The sequence below is a fragment of the Lissotriton helveticus genome, chromosome 6 (genome assembly GCF_964261635.1).
Source record: "Lissotriton helveticus chromosome 6, aLisHel1.1, whole genome shotgun sequence".
Classification (NCBI taxonomy): domain Eukaryota; kingdom Metazoa; phylum Chordata; class Amphibia; order Caudata; family Salamandridae; genus Lissotriton; species Lissotriton helveticus.
Window position 1 is genome coordinate 1,041,750,631 of NC_136067.1, and position 26,022 is coordinate 1,041,776,652.

At 44.6% G+C, this 26,022-nt stretch overlaps 1 protein-coding gene across 2 annotated transcripts in view; it reads left to right on the forward strand.

The window, feature by feature from the left end:
* Nucleotides 1-26,022, forward strand: part of UTRN (utrophin) — a 1,532,463-nt gene that overhangs the window by 1,278,011 nt on the left and 228,430 nt on the right. For both annotated transcript variants that reach the window (XM_078648677.1, XM_078648678.1), the window contains one exon: nucleotides 315-516. In XM_078648677.1, coding sequence (XP_078504803.1) covers nucleotides 315-516 — 202 coding nt within the window. The remainder of the gene's footprint in view (nucleotides 1-314; nucleotides 517-26,022) is intronic.

Sequence of the window (26,022 nt, forward strand, 5' to 3'; positions counted from 1 at the left end):
GCTCCTTTTATTATGTTCTTATTTGTACACTCTGGCGTGCCTATCCTTGACTTAAACGTAGGCCTTGGACCTCTGTGTTAATAATAATTCTACTAGAAGCATTCTGAAGCTTACGCTGATCCCTCTTTTGCATCCAGGTATGGTTAAGAAGGTGGAAGACGTGTGTCGGCAGTGGTGGATCCTGAAGCACGTCAAGGGCCCCACGTCAGTCTGCTGCTATAGCCCAGTTGCAGACTGACAGTCTGAAATGCTGAAAACTGGAAGTGTTGATTCAGGTGTCGTCACTGATCATTTACTCTTATTTCCCTATCTAGTGGATCTGCTGGAGTTGAGCACAACGCATGAAGCCTTCAAACAACACAAACTGTCACAGAATGACCAGCTTTTGACTGTTCCCGACGTGATCAACTGCCTTACGACCATCTACGACGGGCTTGAGGAGAAGCACAAAGACTTGGTCAATGTCCCACTGTGTGTGGATATGTGTCTCAACTGGCTGCTGAATGTCTATGACACGTACGTTTGGACTTTAAGTTCTTTATGTTTTGAAAAAGCCCATTTGAAAAGAACACAAGGTGCCCAGTGAGATTATGTTCATACATATCAGTAAACACACAAATTAGCTGCTTGAAGGTTACAACTGTTACTTATTTTGAACGTATTTATTCTTCGTTTTTGTTTAATGGTATTGCTTCTATAATTCTAGTTGTCCCCGTATTATGTAGGTTACTTTTAGAGGTCTATGTGTCTTCAAGGCCAAGCTTATGCCGTCCCGATTTCAGTTTCTATAGTGGCAACATACAAAAAGAAACAGCATTAAGGACTTGGAACCATACAATGGAAATCCACAGTATGGTGCAACTTGGGTCTGTGCAGCCTGCAGCCACTATTCCGAATTCCACTGTTCTGTCTTAGAGGTAAAATAATTGTGAACGAACCATATCGACAGTCCACTTGCCAAGGTGATACATCCGTATGTGCCTTCCTCAGACACCAAGAAATCAGGTGGACCTGTCAAGCAGTATGAGCTTTTTTGATTGGCTGCGTTGATATGCACTAAAGGGTAACTTTTAAACATATTGCACTACCAAAAGGTTTCCTGAATTTACTAACTGAGTAATGTACCTCAGTCTGCACAAATAAGGTGTGAGAAGAACAGGAGCAAGGCATTTTGGTGTGGCAGGCACTGCATTGAAGTGGAAATGGTGTTTTTTTTAGGTGAAGAAGGCATCCCTGCCTAAGTGAGCAGGGATGCCTACCTTCTCAGAATGGGAAGACCCTTGTCCCCTCACAAAAATCTTAGTTAAAATACCCAGGTGCGCCACTGTGTACCTTTGTGTTGAAAGTGCTGGTTCCGGCGCTCCATAGTTCTGGATCTTCTCCTTGTCCCTGAATAACCCCCCCAACTCTTATTTAGGCCCCTCTGCAGTTTTTGTTGGATACATTCAGAATACCTTTTAATTTTTTTCTCATTTTTTTGTCCAATTTTTTATTTTAAATCCTTTAATCTTATTTTTTGAGGAAGAACACCACAAAGTGACCCTCCGAGCGCTAAAGTTAGGGAAACATCACCTGAAAGACATAGTAACATCAAACTTCTGTCAAGACAATACATTTTAAAATCAAGAAACAATACAGTAAATATCACGATTGTTACTCTGTAATCTGTCATGCCAGGCAAAAGAAGGAAGAAAGACAAGAGAGGGTCAGAGAGCATACATTCACTCACATGCAATACTACGTGACTGACAATAAGCACTGGTAACACTATATCGTATCCAAACGGCGGTTGGTAAATACAGGTTCAGCTTTCGACCCAAGTGGTGTCCCTTGCAACTGTTGCGTCCCAATTTCATTTGAAGGAGAAGTCATTTCAAACCTTTGCACCCTTCATATTGTCTAGCAATCGTCATGTGGGCTCCTCCTGAGTGAACATGAGGAGTTTCCCCCGCTAAGACACCCTAGGTCTTACTGCGTAACCAGCAGTCTGTTGCTTTTCCATCCTTTGCAGTTCTTTCTAATTTCTCAGTAGTGCCTGTTTCATCTGAAGTGTTGGATGGGCATAGGCCAGGAACTGAGAATTTAAGTTACCATTGTACTTGTGCTGTGAGTCTGGCTTCAAATTGTGCATTATTTTATTGACAATAACATTGATTGCTGGTTAGCAAGAGACAATCCTCGAGCCTAGCTGTATAGTCAAAAATTCTTCTGCTGTTCAGATGGACACCTTGCAAAACCCTGAAACATTTGTTTCACTTCAATCTCTATAGAAAGATGCTGCATTGTCTAAATGGTGCTGTTTCACACTATCACGACCGAAGCATCAGTCTATGGACATGCTATGATTGAAATCTCAGTTCCAAAATATTGTCACTTTGGGATTGATATTATCAAATTCACTCTTAACTTGACATTTGGTGTCAGATATGATGGTCGAAATATATCTTTGGGTTGTTAGTTTGACTATGATATTGTAACATAATGTGTGCTTGTTTACCTTCATGCAGCTGTTCTACAACAAATAGTTTCCCATATTATGTCTGCTGCTCTTGGGTTGATTTTGAATGGCTATATCTACAATTGCATAGTTGAAGTAAACAATACTTTATGGTTTCTGTACTTTCAGCCTCACCCAATGGAGAGTTTCATTTATTTTCCTCAAATTTCATTATATTCAAAATGTTAAGAGTAGATCTACTGTGCTTGATCACCCAAAGGTTATCGGGAAACATTGGATGTAGTTTCAAAGGAACTATTGGAACCAGGAATGAATATTCTGAGTATACGGTACTCCAATCACCCAATAGTGTTTGAGAAAATGTTATTTTTAAGAAAAACACATTTTGCCTTATACGTTCGAAAACCTTTATTTCGGTCTCTAGGACCATAAAAGTATGCACAGGACAATACAATAATAATAAATGTAGACTGTTCACACAATTAAGAACATCAGCTCTGAAAATGTTACCAATGGGCTAGGGTGGAAGTGGGGAGCACAGAAAGAGGAAGGGCTTGTGAGGAGAACAATCAATTCAATTATATGATATAGACAACAGGCAAGAGATAGCAGCAATATTACAATAAATAATTAAAAATAGACAATTTACCATAAAATCACATTCACATAAAAACTTTGGTATAAAAGCCCAATTAAAAAAATTGTATCTCTATTAGACTAATCTCATGCTGGTCAGTTTAAATTATTAGTATATGCAGAGTTGAACTTTACGATTATTTTCCCTTATCAATAAAGCCCCTTCTCCTTCGCCACATAGTATTTAGATAGCGGGATACAGCAAACACAATAGGTTTGGAGGTGTCATATTTTAAAACTCGAAATGCCTCCCTACAGTGCTCAAACCCCAGATTCCGGCAGAGTTGTACTAGCCAGTATCGCCTTATTTCCTGATAGCCTAGGCAAAAGAAGAGAACGTGCAATTCTGTTTCCTCTTGACACATGCATGCAGGGCACCCAAGTGCGGATTGCCCATTTGTTGGTAAAAGCACGCACGGGTAAGGTACTATGTCTGCACTGCACATACAGTTTCCTTGCAGCATGTGGTAGAATATCATCCATGAAGGTTTCGAGTTTATAGTTAGCCTTCACAGAGAGGAACTGAATTGTAAGGGTGCCTAATTTTGTATTTGAGTAGATGGCCTGGAGCTTTTGGGTTCGATAGATCCTCGGTATTGTGGCTCGAGGAACCATGGGGCTGATCTCTCCTGGTCTACTCCACAAGGCTGGTTTCCCTATCTTTTTACATTCATGCTTCACATGTGCAAACCAGGGAAACTTTTTCAGCAGCCCAGGATAGGATAGGAGCTCACTGGTTCCTGCCTGAAATGTTGCTAATTCGGGGGTTGCCCACAGTCTTTGCCAAAATGTTAGAGGTCTTAGGGCGACCTCATCTTGGAATGGGGGGTTACCGAGGTCTAATAGCATGGGAATTAGTGGGGTACTAGCTGGAAGGCCCACGATTTGTCTGAGGAAGCTGTTCTCCAATGAAGTTAAAGAGGGGGACGAATGGTGTCCCCAGAGTTCAGCCCCGTACAGGGTAGCTCTCCTCGCTTGCGCCCTATACATCCCAATCCCCGGGCCAATAGGTCTAAATGGGGATTCCCTTATCATTTTCGCTATGCTCCCCGCAATCTGGGCTAACTTGAGCTTAGCTTTAGCTATCTGGGCGACCCACTGCATGTCTTCAGTGAGGGTAACACCCGGATACTCAAATACAGGCACTCTTTCCAAGGGTGTCCCATCCAATTGCAGGTTGGGCCGTGTTGTCTTAGGCGGGTTAACAATCATGAACTTAGTTTTGGTGGTATTAATCACCAGACCCCTGGAATTGCAAAATGCAGCAAACCTATCCAATAGCCTCTGGATACCCATCGGTGTCTTGGATAAGAGGAGGGTGTCGTCAGCAAACATCAGAGCTGCCACCTTGGTGTTTGCTAACTTCGGGGCATCATTGTCTACGACCTCTACAAGTAGTGGGATCAGGGCGTTGACAAAGAGGCAAAACAGGGTCGGCGCAAGCACGCAACCTTGTCTCACGCCTCTGTCAACTGGGAGCCTGTTGGTTAGTTCTCCTCCCCTTCCACATCTTACTTGAGCATAGGTGGCATCATGCAGCTTAATAGGCAGATTGAATAGATAAGGTGGAATCCCCATGTCTCTCAAGACCCCCCAAAGTTTGGGTCTGGGCACGAGGTCAAAGGCCCTTTTCAGGTCCACAAATATCAAATAGAGGCTGCCACCCTCTATTGATACCGTCTTCCAAGTAATCAGTTGAAATCTGAATACTTGGTCGACTGAGAAGGTGTTTTTCCTGAATCCAGCTTGATAGGGACTAATGATGTCATTTTCTTCCAGCCAACCCTGAATCCGTTCTAATATTACCCGAGCAAACAGTTTTTGCGTGACATCGATCAAACTGATCGGTCAATAGTTTGCCGGGTTAAGTGGAGAGCCCTTTTTAAAAATTGGGACTATTTCGGCCCCTGCCCAGGTGTCAGGAATTGGCATACCGTGCATTATGGCATTAAATAACACCCACAGGTATGGGGCCCAAATAGTCAGTTCTTCTCGGAACAGGTCCCCGGGGAGTTTGTCTAGACCGGGTGTTTTACCGGCTGGTAGTTTTTCTATTGCTAACATGACCTCACGCAGTGTTATCCCTTCATGGGCCTCCTTTTCCTGATCAGGGACAGGTGCTGATAGGTCCGCTGCACAGCTAGTGTGTGACCCACTTGCGCCCATGGTTTCACTCGCAGCGTCCTGATGTGAATCGATTGCGGACAGTGCCTTAAAATGCTCAGTCCACACTTCTACTGGTAAGTTTGGTTCCCTCGCAGGGTTACCCTCCTTACTACCTGTTCTTACTATAGCCCAGAATGATTTCATGTCCCGGGTCGACTGGGCAGTTTTAATATCTGCCCATTTATTTTCTTCCCAGGAGAGTTTGGCCCTGAGGACAACTTCTTTGTAGTGAGCCCGCCTGATTTTAGTTAAGGACCTGTTTTTCCCTTTAGTAGCTGATAGCAGCATCCGTTTAGCCTTACGACAGCTATCATTAAACCACATATGTGGTAGCATTCTATTTCTTTTTGACCGGCTAATTGGGTTTAGAATGTCGGCTAAGTTGTCAATCAGCTGTTTGTGGAGTGTAGCGACCATGTGGGTGTGGGCTAGTTCAACCCCCTCTATCAGACCATCACCTAGTTCCTGCAGAGTTGGAATGACCAATTCGTGCAATGCTCGCATCTTCTCTGGAGACTGCTTCATTGCCCCCACTTTAATCTTTTCCTGTTGTTAGTAAGGATTATCCTTTCATCAATGGGGGCCCTACTAAAAGGCGATAAGCCTGAATCCGGGACCTTGAAGGTTAATGTCAGAGCATTATGGTAGCTATCAACACGAGGTAAAACCTCAAAATCCATGACCCTATGCCATGATCTGCACTCTACCATAATATAGTCTTTGTGCGAGGACTGAGCAGTTCTGTTAAAAGTAGGCTTACTTGGCCTATCCGATATGGTATGGCCATTACAGGCCCTCAAGGAATGATTTAAGAAGATGGCGTTACTTTGAAGTACTAGAGGAGACCAGGATTTAACTGGATGAGTTTGTGGGTCGGGTATGGCCCACTGCTGGTCCTCCTCGTTAATAATAGCATCATGGGTATCTACAAGGGGATCAAAATGACAGTTTAGGTCTCCTCCCACTATCAACCCTGAGTTGAGCGGCACCTTCGGGATGAGGGAATTTAGCTCCTCAAGCGTTTTGGATTCCTGAGCCAAGTTTACAGGCCTGGAATAGATATTAATAATTGCAAATCTCAAATTAGAGGGAAAAGTGAGCAGTACCATTTGAATGTCATTGGAGTGGCTATTAAGAATAATAGGCTTACAGCCCACATGGGTGGCTACCCAAACGGATATTCCACCGGACGGCCTTCCCCGCCTTCTGGTGGTAGCTGGGATGTTAAATGTAGCGAAGCCCACCCTTGCACAGTTCTCAGTCGCCCATGTCTCCTGGAACAGGCACACACCAAACTGGTCTACAAACAGACCCCATTCAGGTGAAGTGAGTTTGCCCTTGATGCCAGCCACATTCCAGGATAAGATCTTCAGGGTTCCACCAGAGCTACACACACCACTCACTATTTTACGGTGTATTTGAGTTGTTTTTTGGCGGTTGAGGAACTTTGTGGTATTATTATTGAGGTTAGTAGAGGTTGTTAATGTGATCTCCGCTGGAGACAGCGGTGATTGACATACCGCAACCCTATCTCTCGAGGTCAGCCACTCATGTATCCCTAAATCAGTACTCAAGACAGCTGAGGATGTCGGGTGCAGTTTCCCCCTAGTTGGCAGCAGATTCCCTTCCTTATTTTCCTTTCTGGTCTTAACGGGGCCCAAAGGTTCTGTGGTTGGTAGTCAATCAACATCTTCTAGGGGTCCGTAGCCATTATTCACCGGTAGGTTGTAAGAGAAAGTCCTGTCGGTAAGATATCTATGGGACAGGTAGTGACCCTCCTCCCTCATTTTGGAGTGCCCTAAGAGAGACAGTGGCCTATCCTGGTTGGAATGGTTGTGACAAAAGTGTTCTAGGGGGAGCATTCTCACTACCGTGTGGCTCTCCACAGGGTTACTTCTATTGTTAAGTAGAGAGGTTACCGTCTAGGGGGTTTTGAAATTGACAACCACACAATCGCCCAGAATATTGTTTTTGTTTGGTCCTACCCAATTGACTCTTCGTACCATTAGAATATCCCCAGCCTTCTCATAAGGGAGGTGCCTGTGTGATGCTAGCCAAAATAAACTCTTATTCCTGAGTTCCAACTGCGACTCCCTCTGGGAACCTGTTAGGGGAGGAACCCCGATAAGAACAACTACATAAGGTGAGGATTCAGGAGGAAGGTTTATTGTTGGCAAAACAGGATCCCCCTTGGCCCTTGTGTCTTTGTCCATTGTACCCAAGTCCTCCCTTGTACTAATGTGGTTAGGATAGGGGCAGGCCATAGGCTGATAACTCTCTATCGCTGCGTGAGCTGGCCTCAGTGTAGTGTTTATGTTTCGTGCATGCTCACGCTGTCCATCCTTGGACTGTGCACTAGTGCTCGGGGCCTGACTAGTAGACTGTCTTGAAGTAGGACTTCGGCTACTAGTAGTTGCATGTTTATCTGAGGATGCCCCGGGACATAAGTTTATGTTAGAAATTGGCCTTCCCCCCTTGGCTCCATGAGATGTTTCAGTGGGTATAGGTTGCATTTACCTCGCTGTAACCATGGTTGTCAGAGATTTTAGTTGCTCTGCTATTGGGGCAACCTCTTGCCTAATCAGATCGCCAAGTTGGATCAAGAGATCAGCTATTAATGAGTCGGCCCAAGCTGGGTACTTTATTACAGCACTAGGGACAGATGGGGGCTCCATTGTAAGGTCCCGATGATTAGGGACTTCCACTCCAGGATCACACCCCATTCTTGCTTTTTTGTTAGTGGTCGCCCTCCCAACTGTCTGCTTGCGCTTCCCCTTTTTGCGAGTGTCCATGCCCTTGTTAGATGGTAAACTTTAATCTAACTCTGGGTCCAATTGCAGTAGGGGTGTCAAGGACACATCTTCAGGAGTTATCAGAGTACCAGACGGTTGATTACAATGGGTGAATCTGAAGTGGACGAGCAAAGATCCGGGGTAATTGAAAGCCGCCTTTCGGTCCGTTGGATTTCAGATGTAACAACACCGAGAGCCCTTTGCAACATTTTGTCAATTGATGTCACTGGGGGGGTGTGGTTGTAGCTGGTAGGGCTCGGGTTGATTTTTTTTGGGGGGATACAGGTGGGTTTCCCCATTTTAAACTTTATGTATAAACCACCCCTTGTGCTGGCAGCTAGACCAATACAGGTCGGAATTTAAGATAAATTCAATTATCAGAAACACTCCTCTTAAAGATTTAGTTATTCCAAACTGGAGATCCCTGGGAGCAGTAAGTTCACGACCCACCCAGTATTTAAACAGAGGTGATTACTGTACGATCTAAACTCGCAGTTGCGCAGAGTTAATTGTTCCCAAGTCCCCCAGAGAAAGATGGACTACTTGCTATTTCGAAGAAGTAAAATAGTAGTCCGGCAGAGCTTCCACAGTAAGGGGCTTTAGGTGTAAGGTTGATCCAGGGGGGGTGGCCCTGCCGTGCCTCTTCCTGTCGCTGACGGGTGCGGGACGGGCCAGCCCTTTGCCCGGGCAGCGCCTGGGCAGGCCCGCGCGCGCCCCGCGCTGCGGGAGCCCTGTGAAGGTTAAGAGGCACCTCCTGGCGCGGCAAGATGATGCTGTAAGTGGGCACCTCCCGGGGACTCTGGGAATTGGAGTCCCGGGCGTCCCTCGCAGCAGTGGCGGCAATCACGGTAGCAGCCCCCGTGGACTGTGCAGGTAGGCAGTGCCTTATACACGGATCAAGGAGGCAAGACATTATAGAATTGTCTCATATTAGAACCTGGCCATTCTGGAAGTCTGTCAATCTATACATAATTCACTTTCACTAATGAGACCAATTTTAACATGGTGTTGGTTTGCAGATGGAAAGATCTTTATGGACATTGATCAGAAAATATGTGGGCTTTGTAAAGAACACTGTGTGGGCTTTGTGAAGAACACTATTGCCGGCAAACAAATCTAATGCCGGCTCTTTAGCAGTCTGGACAACAACGTCCTGCTAAAGGCAACTTTTCTCCTTTAATTCCAAGAATTGGAGCCGGAAGACATGTTCACTGTCTCATCTAATTATCATGAGCAGTTCCTCTAGGTAGCCCACAGTTAGCCATACATTCATAATTAAAGAACTTGTGAGACGTGATGTGATTGCATTCCTTGTTTCAAGGGCTCATTAGACGAGGTTCATTTACCCCAAATGTTATCCATGAGTCTTACATACAGACAATATATCTCTGTGAAGCTATGCACTACAAAATGAACATGAAGTAGAAGTTACATAAGTTCTACACTGTTCTTAGTGTACCCTCTCTACTAGTCTGACTCCACTATGAAACCTACTGCTGCTCAGGGGAGACCCACACTACTTTTCACACTTCTTGTCTCTGCAAAGAATCTGCGGCAATGTTTGTTTCAAGAAATACACTTTTCCTCTATGTAGTTGTAAGTTCAAAGGAAGGCTTCATGGGTAGCTTCTGCTATAGTGACTCGTGTTATTGGACCTGTCAGTGCAGCACTGGAAAGCAGAAGCTCTGTTGCTTCACCTTCATAGGCCAACCACAGCATTTTTTCATGTTTATCTGGGCCACCTTGATGTAATATCCACAATGTTCCCTGCTAGGTACCCCAAAGGAGACAAACATTGCTTCAGGGTTTTAGACAAACCTTAACTTTATCTTCTGTTGCACCATGGTATTGAACGGATATACTCAGTAAAGACTATGATCTGCTGCCTTACGTCAAGCTACAAACAATTTGTATCAACTTAGTGTAGAGGCTTGCATTGTCGGTTATTTGTGTTCATATCAGTTATGTATTTGTGACACAGATGTGTGTTAAGGGTGCCTAGTCGCAAGGTGTCGTTAGAATCGCAGGGATTTGAAGTTTCAGCCATATAGGAGAAGTAGATTGGGATCTCATTGTTCTGAAGGTTCTAACTTAACCGTAGATGTATTATGGTTAATTTGGTTAATTCAACACTTCCCCTTGAGTGGGTGTGGAGGTCTTAGCAATCCAAAAGGGAAGGTTTCTATTCCACAATTGAAGATGAAGAAGTGAACAGCCCAAGGCTGTGATTACTAATTATGTTACTTCTAGTGGGGCCCAATGTTTAGCTTAATGTGCAGGTTTGGCAATATATTGAATTATGTTGGGAGTAGCTTTGCAATATGCTGAAATTAAAATTTGTAAGTTAGCAAGATACTCACTGCTTATCTCTGAAATGATATACAGTTCACAACTTTTAATTTCAGCAAGGCTAACTCAGCTTTCCATACTTCCAAGGTTGATAAACTGCATATCGTTAAATTGAGCAATAGTAATACCAGTTATTTATAAAGCTTAGACATGACAGACTGTGATATGAAGCTTGATATAAAGAACAGCGGCCATTCTATTGGTGGAATCAGAACTTCCTAGATATGACTGAGTCCATTTCCTGTTCTAACATATTCAGATGAAACTATGAGAGTGTGCAAAAGTACTGTCTTTCCTTTAAAGTCCCCCGAGTCCATTAACTCGTCAGACCAAAGAAAATAAATTAACTGTCTGATTTTGGAAAGCAAATATAAGATGTTTTGCTGTGAGGCAGGCAAGATTGATAGTGCTATCAATGTATAAATGTGTTGGCTTTTCTGAATCGGCTTTATTTAGTTAGCACTTAACTACAAAGCAATAAGCAATAAACAGGGCTAGTGTTTTACTTTTTTGGGGGCCTAAAAAGTGGAGCTATGAAAAGCCAAAGGGGTCTGGCGTGATTGGTGGAATTGTTTCTTGCAGTAATAACCCAGGCAGGAAGGAAGGGAAGCATTGAAATCTCTGCCTTCCTTGTGTAGCTGCTCCAGGCAAACTGAACAAAGTTGGCTCCAACAGCTGGCTGCATGCCTCACTCTCTCACTATTATCCTCAGATCTGGCCCCATAGAAATGTCTGTTGGTACTGGGGTTTTCAGCATATGTGCAGAGGCATCCCATGGCCATCTGGATTACTGGATAATGGGGAAATGCACCTCTGTCACTTTGGAGCACACTAAGTTCCTTTTTCAGATTGATCGTAATCGAGCTCTAGTCCCGCATATGATGTATCACATCGGCATATTTCATTGGCTGCACCAAAGCTGGGGCACCTCCCTCGATGTAGAATGTGTGGTGTTCTCTCACTTACCCTAGTAGGTTGACAAATAATGGAATGAGGCCAGCATGCTCATATGAGCAGTGTTGGGACTGTTCCCCTCAAAGCCATCACAGGTGCGCATGTATCCAGGTTATTCCTTTCTCCCTCAGTTTGTGTTGTGCATTTAGGCCTAGCAGTGGACCAGACCCAAGTTGGCCCCACTCCTGAACTTTAGAACCCTTCCACCTCATGATCACCCACTTGGTTTGGTAACTATTGTCGTCACCCATCATGCAGTACCCATGTAATATATTGCCAGAGGGCCAAAAGGTCTGGACTCTTCATGGCTCCAATCCATCTCCAGCAGTAAGTCAGTTTGCATAGATTGACCTGGAACAAGATGACCACAGGGAACTTGCATGGTGTGACATAATATGCACTACACAATATTTGGCTGATCAGCCACATGAGCAACCAAGTCAGTACTTCACCAACCTATTCCCTCCAACCCCTACTCCTGTTACCCATCTGTGTGTATATCATTTGCCGGCATACCGATTTTCGACCAACCAGCAGTGAGGTACCGTTCAGTGTGAGCTAAGGGTGTGAGACACTGCAAAGACTCCCTAAGATGTTCCCAAAGAGGCAGATGCCACTTGCTAATTACGAGGTAGCCAAGGGGCCGCTCCCACCCGCCACAGCAGAAAGTGATGGCACACATCAGTTGATGACAGGTGGGTTCCCATCAGTCGTGGAGGCATCCCTTTGGGTCTAAGCCAGAGTTGAGCGAATCTGTGTCTGCTCAGCCTTGGGCACAAGTATGGGTCAGTCTGACCTTCCCCCAATGAAGGCCGGCCCTTTAACCTGACCACTGCAGGCAACTTAGTTCACAGTATCCACTATGCAGGGATCACATGTGGCATGACACAGTTATGGTATGCAGGAGGACATAAAGCATTAAATGTTGAGCCTCATTATGAACACCCACCAACAACCTGACCACTACAGGCACCTTAGTTCTCAGCATCCACAATGTAGGGATCACAGGTGGCATTCAGTAGTACTGAGGCACACCTTTTGAACATAAGAAAGCAGCATGAAACTGAATATTTCAGACAGGGAAAAAATATACCTACCCCCCCTCCAGAAACTTGAAGAATGCAATTCACTCTTTAAACTTCTGGAAGAAAGGTGGGCCTGCCTCTTTTGACTAATTTCTTGTTGATGGGTCCAAAGTAATTCCCTATTTGTCCTTCCCAACATGTGATGAGAGGGATAAATCCGTGTTCTACATGGAAAAGTCGGTGATAGTATCCGACTGTGATAGTATCCTCAGCTTTCCCAGCCATTCCTCCCTTTATGCGCATTTCCCTTCGAGAATGTGGAATAGGACTGTTTTCAGCTCCACATCCATGATGCCCGGTTGTGAGTGCTTTGGACATGGAGACCAGTGCTGCTCACTGTGACAGCAACAGCAACTAACTGTCCACAAACTCGTAGCCAGCCTAATCCGATTATGGTCTATGACCTCTTACCAAGCCGAGTCACAGGAGTTGGGTCCTCCATATACCTAAACGGTGCCCTAGGGCTGTACTTGTTTGCCACACACCACAATAATGTAATAATAACATTCTCGCACTTCAAGTGATGTAGAGACCTAGCTTTGGCTCTCACTTAGAGCAGTCTCTGACTTGACATCCTACAACCATCCAAACAATCCAGAAGTGGAATGAGCCAGCAAGCTTGAGCTTGAGCAATCTGTCTACCTTCTCCTATGATGTAGCAGTTTTGGATGCCTCAATTGTCTTTATCCTCTAATCTAAACCAAGCATATACCGATAGCCAAGCCCGCACCAAGACCCCAAGTGAACAGTTAACAGCATGCAGTATCTAGGAAATTAGTTGAGACCACATTTTAGATTAGATTAAATAAGATTCATTAAACCAGCCCATTTCAAGGCTACTAACAGCCTAGTCCACACCTACATCAAGAAATCCATTAACTGACCAAGGTGGACAAGTAAATAATCTAACATGAAAATTGCATGTGAATTGCAAAGAAACTCCGCCAGCAGAACCTAAAACAGAAGCGAATGAAAATAAAAATAAACAGCATTATACTACAAAGAACTCGAGAAACCACAACTGCCTTATAGTTTTGGGTCTCCTAACAGACCCTCCAGTAACAGCAATACCACAGACCACCCAGCAACCTCAGACACACGGTATAGCAACAATATTTCTAGACTAGACTATATAACCGACTTACTACAATTATTGCCCATGAAAATCAGTTAAAATGTATCCACTGTGGCTGTGCCATCAATCCAATCAGCAACCACCAGGTGGACTCATATATTGTCAAGAACAACACACAAATCATACAAAAGAGAAGACTGGCAATCCAGGCAGGTTCAATTGAGCCATCAGCAATAAAACAGAAAGATCTACAATAACCACCACGCTACTATCAGCTGAAAAGCACAAAACGTTGTTGGTCAATCAGCAGTCTCTAATGGAATCATGGTTTCCCATGACTCTAAGGAACTACTAACCACACCATCAAACTCTGAACCACATTAAACATACCTCAGAAAAAGATGACTACAAAAATTGAAAAAGCTGAACAAAAACCTAGAAGCAAATACAACATATCCAAATCCATCATGACTACCAACTGTCAGAGGTGAAAAATCTACTCAGTTTTCACCTCTTAAGTTCCAGATTCATCCAATCAACATCAACTAAACCATCAAGACTCAGAGCATTCCAGCAGCGACACACACACACACTTCCACTGACAGTTAACACAAAGTAAAAAACCTATCCCTCCATTAACCTAAAGCCAAGAGCTTGTCAACCGAAGCATAATATTGTCTTAGTTCAAGTGGTAGCACGAGAAGAGTGGAACACCAGAGGAGATGAAGGTGCAAACGCAAAAACTAATATTCCAAAAAATGTAGCAGATGGTCTTAGCCTTTTAGGAGAAACACCATCCCACTCAAACACTACTGAACATCACTATGTATCCAAATTCATTAAACCCATTATTTAGTTCAAAGCCAACAGAACATCTGTTGAGTATAGAGAATCAAGTAAATGTTTTTCCATCTACAAAACAATGGACTATTTTTTTCCCACATTCCAATCTACCGATACCCTGTGACCGACAGATAAGCCTCCTTTCGACTTCGCAAATCCACTGAAGATTAAAGTCTTGGAAACTTTAGCTAAGCGACATAGAGAAGAAGACTCCACTCTAGATTTTCCCCCATTGTGCAAACCCGGAGGAAATCACAATACACTACACAGAAGGTCTTAAAAATCGTGAGATAAATTTCCTTTTCAGATTTTGTAAGCATATCATTATAAGATCTGAAGAGTGAAAGGCTCATTGCAGGTACCCATCCAGCAAACAAAAACTGGAACGACATTAGTATCTGAGCTGATATCAACCAAACGTTGGGCTGTGCGTGAAGAACTGGCTGCTTGTGGCATATCATTAACTTAAATTAAGAATTCAAAATATCCACCTATATTCTACCAACATAATTGGATTGAACCAACAAAGCTTCTTGAGAGGTCCAAATAGATGGAACTCAGATACCCACAATTCCATTCAAACTTCTATCAGCAAGGATACCAGCAGTAAACACAAAATTATAGTTCGAGTGGGACCTACACCTTGCCCTCCCTAACATCTACAAACTCATAAAGTCTGAAACCTTTAGCCTTAGCCAACAACTTACCTTAAACAGAAAAGATCTAGAACTCTTTTTAAATAAACATGATATTGCCTGTATCCAAGAATCCCCAGAACATCAAGTTACTGCGAGCAAGTGGAGGACTATTAATCCAACTATACAACAATTTCAACCTGCAAAGTACTGCTATCAAAACAATCTCAAACCACGCTCTAGCAGCTCTAATAAATAAAACTTGGGCAGTTATTAATCATAGATATCTATTTACCTCCAACTCTAAAAGAGATAACAGTTCTACACCCCAACCTAGAAGAACTAGAAACCATCGTAGAAAGTTACTGCAACATACTGGTCGATCATAACAGGAGATTTCAAAGAAAATATACGTGTAATATCCCACTAGGTTCATTCACTTGAAGTCTTCACCCACACTACTTTCAGCATCACTTTTTTTTTTACATATTTCCTAACTGGAAATATAAAAAAAGTCAAAAATACTCAAAACATTCTTATTAGAATCGAGATACAGAATGTTTAATGGCCACTTTCACAAAAACCAGCCAGGTAAATCAATCTTCAATACAAGCAAAATGGGATCCATAATCAACTTCCCCCTTATAAGCTTCTCAAATGTTTATTTTTGTAAAAACTACAAGATGATTACAAGACAAGAAAGCCATCATTATCTCCAACAGATAACTCTAAACTGTGAACATGTATCCTTCGTATTACCAACAACAAACAACAGTAATGAGAAACTAATTACAATAACAGGAAATTTATATGGACCAGCAACTTAGATCTAAACTATTTATAATTGAGAGATCAAACTTTTGTGAGGGAAGTTTTAACCAACCTTTAGCGAACTGAAGTGGACAACACTGAATGGCTCCTAAAACGGAAAGCCTTATTAACCCCTTCGACGCTCATGACGAGCTGGGCTCGTCATGAGGTAGCCTCCTGCTACGCTCATGACGAGCCCAGCTCGTCATGAAACATGGGAATGAGTAAATCTCAGCGTATTCCGCCCGCACGCATGCGGTTAAAGACTACATTGAACTTCCTGGCCTTCCCAGCATCAACACAAAATTAGCTTTGTAATTTTGAAAAGCAGTGCAAATAAGGCACTCCGTTGAATCAGTATAGTAAAACTAAGCTTGAGGAGAACCTTTATATCCTCTCTGCAACAACCATGAATCCTTGACTGTGATAATTCTATAAGAAAACTGAAATAAACCTACAGAAGAACCATCAGGATCATTAAAAACATCCTATAAGAAAAAGCCTGGCCAGTTATGTCTTTCAATCAATCAATCAATCAATCAGGATTTCTAGAGCGAGCTAATCACCCGTGAGGGTATCCAGGTGCTGGGTCCAGTCTGCATGGGGCTTTAGTCAAAGAGCCAGGTCTTGAGTTCTCTTCTTAATTCCTGGAGGGAGGTAGAGGTCCTCAAGTGGATGGGGAGGCTGTTCCAGGATTTTGTGGCGAGGTAGGAGTAAGACTGGCCTCTGCTGTTGCTGCAGCTGATGCGTGAGCGAGGGAGAGGGAGGCGGAGTGCAGGAGTCTGGCGGGTCTGTGGAAGCTCAGGCGAGCTTTATGTACGCTGGTCCTTGGTTGTGAAGGGCTTTGTAGGCGTGCAGCAGGATCTTGAATTGGCATCTCTTGTGTACGGAGAGCCAGTGGAGATTATTCAAGTGTGGGGTGATGTGGGTATGTCTGGGGAGGTCGAGGATGAGCCTGGCCGCTGAGTTCTAGATTGTCTGAAGTCTCTTCAGGAGGTGTGATGTAATTCCTGTGTAAAGAGTATTGCCATAGTCCAGGCGGCTGGTGCAAGGGGGCTTGAGTGACGATAAGTCTGGTGGATATAGGGAACCATTTGAAGATCAATGGTAAGAACGGTGGTGAATCCTGTCTTAGTTCGGAAGTACTATTTGTATGCTTCTTGGACTTCAGTTCATCTTTTGACAAAGTTAGTAGAAATCATTTAGGGGCAAACCTCTATTCACTAGGCAAGAACCCAGCCTAGCTACATCTCATTATGGTTCTGCACAGTGATACATTGCTCAAGATGTTGGATAACAAAGGATTCCATTGGGGATTTGGATAACAACAGACTCCCTTGAGGATACATACATTTAAACAGTGCACTGAAGCTGTAGAAAGTAGAACAGACAGTTAATCTGTTGAAAATGTCAACGCCACTTGGTGGTTCTACAGTTGGCAAGGGATGTCTCAAAAGAGACAATCTTTTAAAACCATTACTAGAACATTGGAATGTTGGGAGCTCCATTGAAAACAATTGAGTGCTCCTTACTTCTAACGGCCGGTAGAAGCCTGGAGCTCCAACATTCTAGGTTTGTCCTTCACAGCTGTTACTGTGAACAAAGACCTGACAGAGCCTGAGGGGATTTCAGACCCCTCTGGTATCTGAGGTATTTGTTTTATTTGTTAGAACATTCTGCCCTCTGTTGACAGAATGTTCTAATAGCCTTCTAGCCCTTCGTAGCTGGGCTATACTGGTATTAAAGTCCCACTCCCTGCTGTAAACCGATCACATGACCCGTAAATCGATCTCCCTCATGTATACAAAATTGATTAATAACTCATATAAGCCCCTTCAGCTACGAAGCCGCTGGGAGGCAGATTTGGGAGACCTAGGGGAAAAGGACTGGCCCGAGGCCTTAGCCTCCCCTAAAGAGGTGGCGAACCGAGCAAGGTTTCGACTTGTCCAACTTAGGATAGTACATAAAGCCTATATATCCTGCAACATCATGGCCACATGAAACAGATCTGAGTAACCCTTAGCATAATGATTGTGGAACTAAATATAGCCAGATCATGGGGGGCAATACCCGTACCACTGCTCAGATACTGGAAACGAGATACAGACTGGTGTATGATGGTGGAAAAGTTGGTGTACGAAAGTTGTGGTTGCCCCTGCAAGTGGGAGAAGATTTGGGGCCAGTGGAATGTCTATGGAGGTAGTCCATGCACTGCTCCCATGGTAATGTCCTCCGAGATTGGCACTACTAGAAATGCTACCATTAATGTACATGAAGATGAAGATGAAGAGATATTGTGATGCTGAGAATATTCCTGTCTAGAGCTCGATTGTAATGTAAAGATTGGATATGTCCACCAAGTTGAATTGTACCATATGTGATATCCTTATTTTTATTGTCGTCATGTACCCAATAAAAAGGCTCGAGCCTTTAATGCTGGAGCAGGGCTTTGATGGCCTGTGTAGCCTGCCATGGCAGGCTATAACGCTATAGTGAAAACTCGCGCTAATCACCTTTTTGCAACATAAAAACAGTAATGTTTAAGCAGCTATGAGAGTGTCATTTTCATATTTAGCCCCTTCTAAGCTGTTAATTTGCCTCTTGGCATTTGCTTTATTGTGCTGATTGTGTAAGTATATGAAGTTTGAAATCATTAATGAGCCAGTAAAAGCATCTGCTTGTCACATGCTGTTAACCTGGGATTTAATTAGCTGTTCACGATTTGAGCAATGTTGCAGCATGCTATCCTTACGAACAACCGCGTACTAGTTGAATAGCACCACCAGGAAACCACTTTGTAAATTTTTTTTTTTTCTGACTTATTCACAGTACTCATCATAATATATGTATAAGCTAAAAAAGCAATTTGGGCGTCCAATATGGAGGAGCAGGAACCCTGCAGTTGATCAGTAGGGCTCCTACTTCTCTAAGATCTTGATTCGCCGGCCACATTCAGAGGTGGGGCATTACACTTGACACCAATCTCAACATGCAGCAGCATATCAGCAAAGCAACTAAGGGAGCTAATTTCCAAATTAATACCCTGAGGAAACTTAAACCCTTCCTCCCAGCCAAAGACTTCCAAACTGCTGTACAAGCACTAGTAATTCCTCGCTTAGACTACGGTAGCGTCGCCCTTTGCGGACTCCCTCTTTCTACAACTGCACCCATGAGAGCCTCTTTGAACGCTGCAGCAAGACTCATCACTGGATCAAAAAAACACTCGCATATTTCCCCTGACTTAAAATCCCTGAACTGGCTGCCTTATGAAGCCAGAATACATCTGAAAATTGCCTGCATGAGGCACAGAGCTATACACCACAACTCACCCGGCTACCTCACTCAGAAACTGACAATATCTGGTGGCTCAAGAACCACTAGAAGCACAAAGAATCTTCTCCTGAAACCTCATAGATTCCGGAAGGAAAAAACATTTAAACGCTCTTTCTCAGGAATGGCACCCAGGATCTGGAACTCACTCCCGCCCAAAACCAGACTTATCTCCTCCTCTGCATTCTTTAAAAAAGAAGTAAAAGCTATCCTCATGACTAAATTCACTTGAACTCTTACTCTTGCTCTATTTGAAGATATACACCTATCTGCACTATTGTTTGTTCGATTGTCGATTTGTATCATTGGTTTTAGTCAATTATTATGCTACCCCATGTACCCACCCTATTTTGCCTTTCATTTTTTACCTACAAGTATTGTATGCTCAAAAGACTGTTGATCTCTCCCATGTTTCTTGTTTCCTACCTCCTGTATTTGTAAAGCGCTCTGATATCTGCAAAGATCTTGTTCCCGCTATATAAAACTTTCAAAATAAATAAATTGTGTTTATCCCTCCACTGGAGCAGGGACGCTTAACTTGTGACCTCCACTGCTCATTTTTCAAGTGCTACTTTTTTCTGAAGCATTCTACAAGTGTGTGTGTGTTTTTCAGCTTTTTCACTTGTGTACTAATGTCAGCTCTGTGTTCCTCTTTCTCAGTCTCTCTCAGTTGCTGTCTTTAGCTTCCTTTCCAGCGAGCATCCCTTGTAGTTCTTGCTTCCCCAACCCCTCCTGCCCAGCCTCCATTGTCCATGTGTTCCCCCTCCTGCGGCTGTTGTCTGTCCATGTGCTTCCCCTGCCCCGCCTATCCACTCCCCACTCCCCACTGTCCCTGTGCTCCCCAACCCCTTGTGTCCACCCTCCATTGTCAGCTTGCTGTCCCATCCTTGCATCCAGCCTTAGTTCTCCATTTGCCTGCTCAAATACACCCGGCTACCCTCAATTTAATGGTTGCCTCCCCATACCCTTTCACCCACCCTCCATTGTCCATTTGCCTTCCCAGCCTCTTGATCTCACCTTCCACTGTCCATGTACTTTCGGATTGTCTCTCATGTGTCCTCTTCCCCACCCTCATCCTTCTTATCCTGCTGTCCTGTTCTGCCTCCCTCCATTTTGCAACAGACAACTTGTTTTTTGTTTTTTTTATAAAACAAATCACAGCGCCATCACGATTTGTTTTAAAATACGTTTAGTCATGCTGCACAGCAGCAGCGTTGTAGCATAGCATGGCAAAAAAACATTGCCAAAATCAATAGCTCTTATAAACATGTCCTATCGGCTTAGGCAATTTCCGTTCCTATTTCGTACCACAACGAAAATCTTGGTGGTGCTGAACAGAAAACTCTCACCACCTCGGAGCCATTTATTGGGGGGTCTGTATTCGTTTAAAAAAAAAATAAAAAAAATTAGAAGCAAACACTCACTTTGTGGTTTTTTTTCCTGAAAAACAAAAAAGTTTGCAAAGTGTGAGTTTGGAATCCTGGGATTTGAGTTTGTCGCCGTACTACCCTTTGGATAACTCTAAGCATTTTGGAGGGTACTAGTGTTTTAAAACCCATCAAACACTGCGCAACATTTTTTAAAGTAGGACTTGGCAGCAACGATAATGCCAGTATTCTTTTATCACAATCACGGTTGCATTATCTTTTAGTAGTAAGTTACAGTGCTTTTATCTTTGTGTATAGGACACTTGACAGCTAATTTATTTGGAGCTGATGGGTCCCCTAGTTAGCACTGCATTGGCTATCACACCTGAGGTGGGCGTCGCCCATCATGATTGGTTAAACAAGTGAGGTGGAATAACATGCTAATGAAGTGTGCAAAAGAGAGACTGCATTGATATTCTCTCTCCTTTCCCCAAAATTCATTTGTATCCAGTCTGCAGTGCTTAATTTGAGTCAGTGGTTGGAAGTGGAGCTCACAGGCACTCATTTTTGGGTACCAGCAGTTATTTCAACACAACATTTTTTGATCCAGAGCAAGAGAGAGAGAATAAAAGGGGAAGACGACGGAAGAGAAAGATGGAAAAACAGTGTCAAAGAGAGAAAGCAGAAATGAACCTCCAGGAGAGAGGTAAAGATGCAGGAAGTGTCTAGTGGTGGATTAAAGAGGCATCAGGTGGAAAAAGGAATACACAGACTTTGTTTTCAGCTCCTTGACCTTCAATAACGCTGGGCGCGGACTTCTGGGCAAAACTATGGGCCCTGGTACTTATTGTTTTACAAATTAAGCACTCGTTGCGTGTGAATGGTTGGCTGAATTTAGACACCTTGTTCTCTTGGACATCATTAGAAAAAAACTGCATGCCCATAAAAATAAAAGAAAGTTATTAGTTGTAACTTTATTCTAGATGCCTATGGGGCATGCGGCTTTTGGTTTACCTATCACAGACCGGATGTATGGTTTCACTACACCTCTTTGAGCCTCCAGCCTCTGTTCCTTTATTTCCTTGGTACTTATCCGATTACAGAAAGTGGTAGCTGAGCCCGTAGTGTTTTCTGTTTCAGAACGAGAAGGCCATCTATCCACATGGAAGCTAGGGTCTGACACATGGGTCATTAAATTCCCTCTGAGTAAGCCAGGTGTCCAGAAGATGGGTGGGCCTTTCAATGGTAGTCGACTGCCTCTAAAAATGGTCTTGCTGCGAGTGCGAACGTCACATGATGTCTGGTGGATCCCGACAACTATCCACCTCCAGAAGCGTGGGTGACATGTTTTCTGGGTTTTTTCTGCCATACTCTTTCAGTGGCAAACCATCCCTGTGCGCCTTATAAAGATCAATGGTCTTGCGCTATTTACTGATTGGTGAGGTTTGAACCTCTGTTTTAAGGCTGCAGGGACGCAAGAGTTCAATACTGCTAAAAAAGGCATGTGTCAGAGACTAAAGTTGAAGGAAAACACTTCGTTGAATTTCCCGAGGGTCAGTTCAAGCTTCAGTGACCAGTGCATCAGTCACTGTATTTCTACAGCTCGTGAATGCCAGCACACTGGATAATTGAATGTTTCCCAATTAGGAATGATTAATTGGCGGCACAGAGAGCACAACTAAATGATTGATATGAAAAATTAGGAACTTAACTTTGAAAACTCCCTAATTATGCCTCATGTCAAGAACACTCAACATGAGATCTGCTTAGTGAACTGTTTTGATGAAAGCTAAAGTATTTGTACATTGTGAGCTGCCTGGTAAGGTAGCGTCGCCTCTCACTCTCTGCTAGCTGATTTATGATGCCTGAAACTTTGAAGTGTGTCCCTAACTTACTGTTGGATATTGACACCACAACAAACCGTAACCCTCACTGCTAGACATCCTTTGATACCTGGCACATTAAGCACCTCATGTAACATCCATCTGGAGAGAGGTGCTCTTTCATACTAGGGGTCGTATCCATCACTCACTGCTGGACAGACCTGGTCCTACCTGGACCAGGCAGAGAGATGCCACTGCCTCATCCTGTGGCCCATGCTTCATAACACTCGGCTGGGTAGATGCGACAGCACAGCATAGAGCCCGGAGCAAAGTCCCTTCAACACTACTAGAGGGATCCTAGTGGTACGTAGTACACAAAGCCACGCCTCCCACTCGCTATTGATGGATGGAGGGGACTGATGTACGAGGAAGACTCTCAATGGTGGCTGGTTCACCAATTCATGTGTCTCGCTCACTCACTACTAGATGGATTCTGCTTTCTGCTGCGTCGAGCCACATCTCTCTCTTACTGCCAAATGGGGAGCTGGTGCCTCCTACCAATTCTGTGTCCCTTACGCACTGCCCTATGGATGGTGGTACCAAGCACATGGAGCCGTATCCTAAGCTCCTGCTCTATAGATGCTGATACTGAGTCATAGAACCACATTCCTCGCTCATTACCAATTGGATTCTTGTTCCTAGGGTAGAAAGAGGCATCCCTTTGCTCACTGTTAAATGGACTCTTGTACCTGGGACATGGAGAGACTTCATTGTAGCTGGACAGACTCTTACCTGGTACATTTAGCGACTCTTGTACCTGGGACGTGGAGAGACTTGGAGAGACTCTTGTAACTGAGACATGGAGATACCCTTGTAGCTGGGGCACCGAGAGACCCTTGTGCCTGGGACATGGAACCACATCCTCACTCAGTGCTCGGTGGAATCTTGTTGCCGGATGGAAACCGACATACTCGGTTGCTGCTAGATAGATTCTTGTACCTGGGACATGGAGCCACATCTCGAACTCTCTGCTAGGTGGAGCCACATCTCTCGTTCACTGCTAGGTGGAGCCACAGCTCTTGCTTACTGCTAGGTGAAGCCACATCTCTCACTCCCTGCTAGGTGGAGCCACAACTCTTGCTTACTACTAGACGGAGCCACATCTCTCACTCACTGCTAGGTGGAGCCACAGCTCTTGCTTACTGCTAGGTGAAGCCACATCTCTCACTCTCTGCTAGGTGGAGCCACAGCTCTTGCTTACTGATAGGTGAAGCCACATCTCAAAATCTCTGCTAGGTGGAGCCACATCTCTCGTTCACTGCTAGGTGGAGCCACAGCTCTTGCTTTCTACTAGACTGAGCCACATCTCTCGCTCACTGCCAGGTGGAGCCACAGCTCTTGCTTACTGCTAGGTGAAGCCACATCTCTCACTCTCTGCTAGGTGGAGCCACAGCTCTTGCTTACTGCTAGGTGAAGCCACATCTCTCACTCTCTGCTAGGTGGAGCCACATCTCTCGCTCACTGCTAGTAGATTATGGTGCCCAATACATGAAGCAACATCCCTCGCTCACTGCTAAGTGGAATTCTGTATTTAGGACATGGAGTCACATCCCCACTCACTGCTAAATGGATTCTGGTGCATGGTCCATGAAGGCCCTCCCACACAAGTCAAAAACAATAGGGAACAAATCGTGTTATGCTCTTTGTGCAGTCTTCATACCACATGTCATGGTTTCACACTCCGTGTTATTTAGTATGAGAAGAGGAGAATGTACTGAACGTACAGAAAAGACAGCGCAGATTTATAATTCTATATTGTTTTGTTTTATGTTGTGCTGCCTCAGGATCGCCGTTTGGCAGGCCTGCTTGATCCCACTTAAAGAAAGTCTGATGTATTTATTTTCGTAATATTTTGTTTGATTTATTAAATAAGGTGTTTAAAACAAAATAGATCGATGGTAGGTTTGATGATTTCCCACCATTGTCAAGGGTATGATGCAAGGGAGGGGCTATACGCCCCCTTAAAGCACAATGTGACTGCAAACGTGATTTTATGTAGACCATCTCCAGCATTGGGCCTTAAACTTAACAAACTGTTTAGAGGAATTTAATAAACAAATAGCGTTCTACACATTAAACTTAAACTGTTTAGATGAACTCAATAAACAAATTGGTTTCTGCACCTTAAACTTAACAAACTGTTTTGATGAACTTAATAAACATCTAAATAAATATCTGAAAGAAATACATTAGTTACAGATTCCTTACCTTAGAATCACCCCCGGGCGTCAGACTGGATCCGGAAAGTTTTTTCATCAGCAGTACCTCTGCACGTCGGAAGGTGGCGTCGGTCGACTCTGCGTCTGCCGTTTGCGTCGTGTCGCCAGGATGACATCGCCGCAGCTACTTAGATGCTGCCCTTGCGCACTGACGTAGTTAAATCTTTTTCCGCGCCAGCCAGCGCAGATCCTGGAAGAGCGGTACATCCAGTCACTTTTTGACTGACTTTTTTCTCGACTTTTGTCGACTCCTGGTGCACAAGGGATGCGGTTCCTGTAACCGACTGATGTCGATGACGGATCTGCACTGACTGTGCCTCTTTTGCCTGGAGCGCGACCACGACCCCAAGTCATGCTCCGACTGCCGGTCGATGGCGCCGAAGGCTTTGCAGGAGTGGTCCCGAAAGTTGCCTGCACGTCGGCCGTCGGCTCCGCGCCGTTCGAGGTCCCGGTCGCGAGGGAGGTCGAGGGACCGAACGCGGAGCCACCACCATTCGTCCAAGTCATCAAAGTCTTTGCATTCGGGGTCGGGTAAGTCGAAGCATAAGAAGAAGTCGAAGAAGCATCGTCGCTCTTCGACTTCTAATTGGTCGGCCGATCCGACAAGGGATGCAGGTGGTGCTCCTCCTGCAGCTCCGCGTGCGAAGCCCGAAGAGTCGACTCTGCGGTTCCCTCCCTTCCCAGGACCTGCAGCGACTCCCGCCCAGCTTCGTACATTCTACGTGCGATGCATGCCATCTTTGGGTGGCACGAACCAGCTGGCCTAGGCTTTCTCCGCTGACATCTCCGGCCCTAGCGCTGCAGCCCCCCCCCCCCCCCCTTGGATCCAGACCTGTATCCGGATCGGCACTGATTGACCTGATTATACCTTCCCCCGGCACCCATCCCGCATCAGACGCCGGTCGGCCCCCCGGCCGGCGTCGACCCCGCTCTCCATCCCGACGTGGACCAGGAGCCGGACTGACATCACCCGAAGCTGGATTCGGTGCTGAGAGGGGTTTTTGTTCCCCTGTTCACTCCTGGGGTCCCTTTTCAACCAGAATGGCACCTAGATGATGAGGAGGAGGGGGTCAGATGACCCTCTGACCGACCAGTTAGATGAACAGGACTGGAGAGAGGAAATGGGGGATGCCAGTGGTCGCAACACCACCCCTGACCTTGGCATGTTGTCTCCTCCTACCGTGGCTACGGAGGAGGGAGCATCATACGCAGTGGTGTTGCGTAGGGCGGCTGAGGCTCTCAACCTCTAGCTTCCTACGGTGGCTGTTAAGACTAACCTCCTGACAGAGGTGCTTCAACCGGCTGCAAACTCTTCAGAGCCCCTGCTGCCGTTTAATGAGGCCCTCACCGACTTCCTTTTGGGCATGTGGTCCAGGCCCAACACAGGGGCTTCCGTGCACAGGATGATTGCCCGACACCA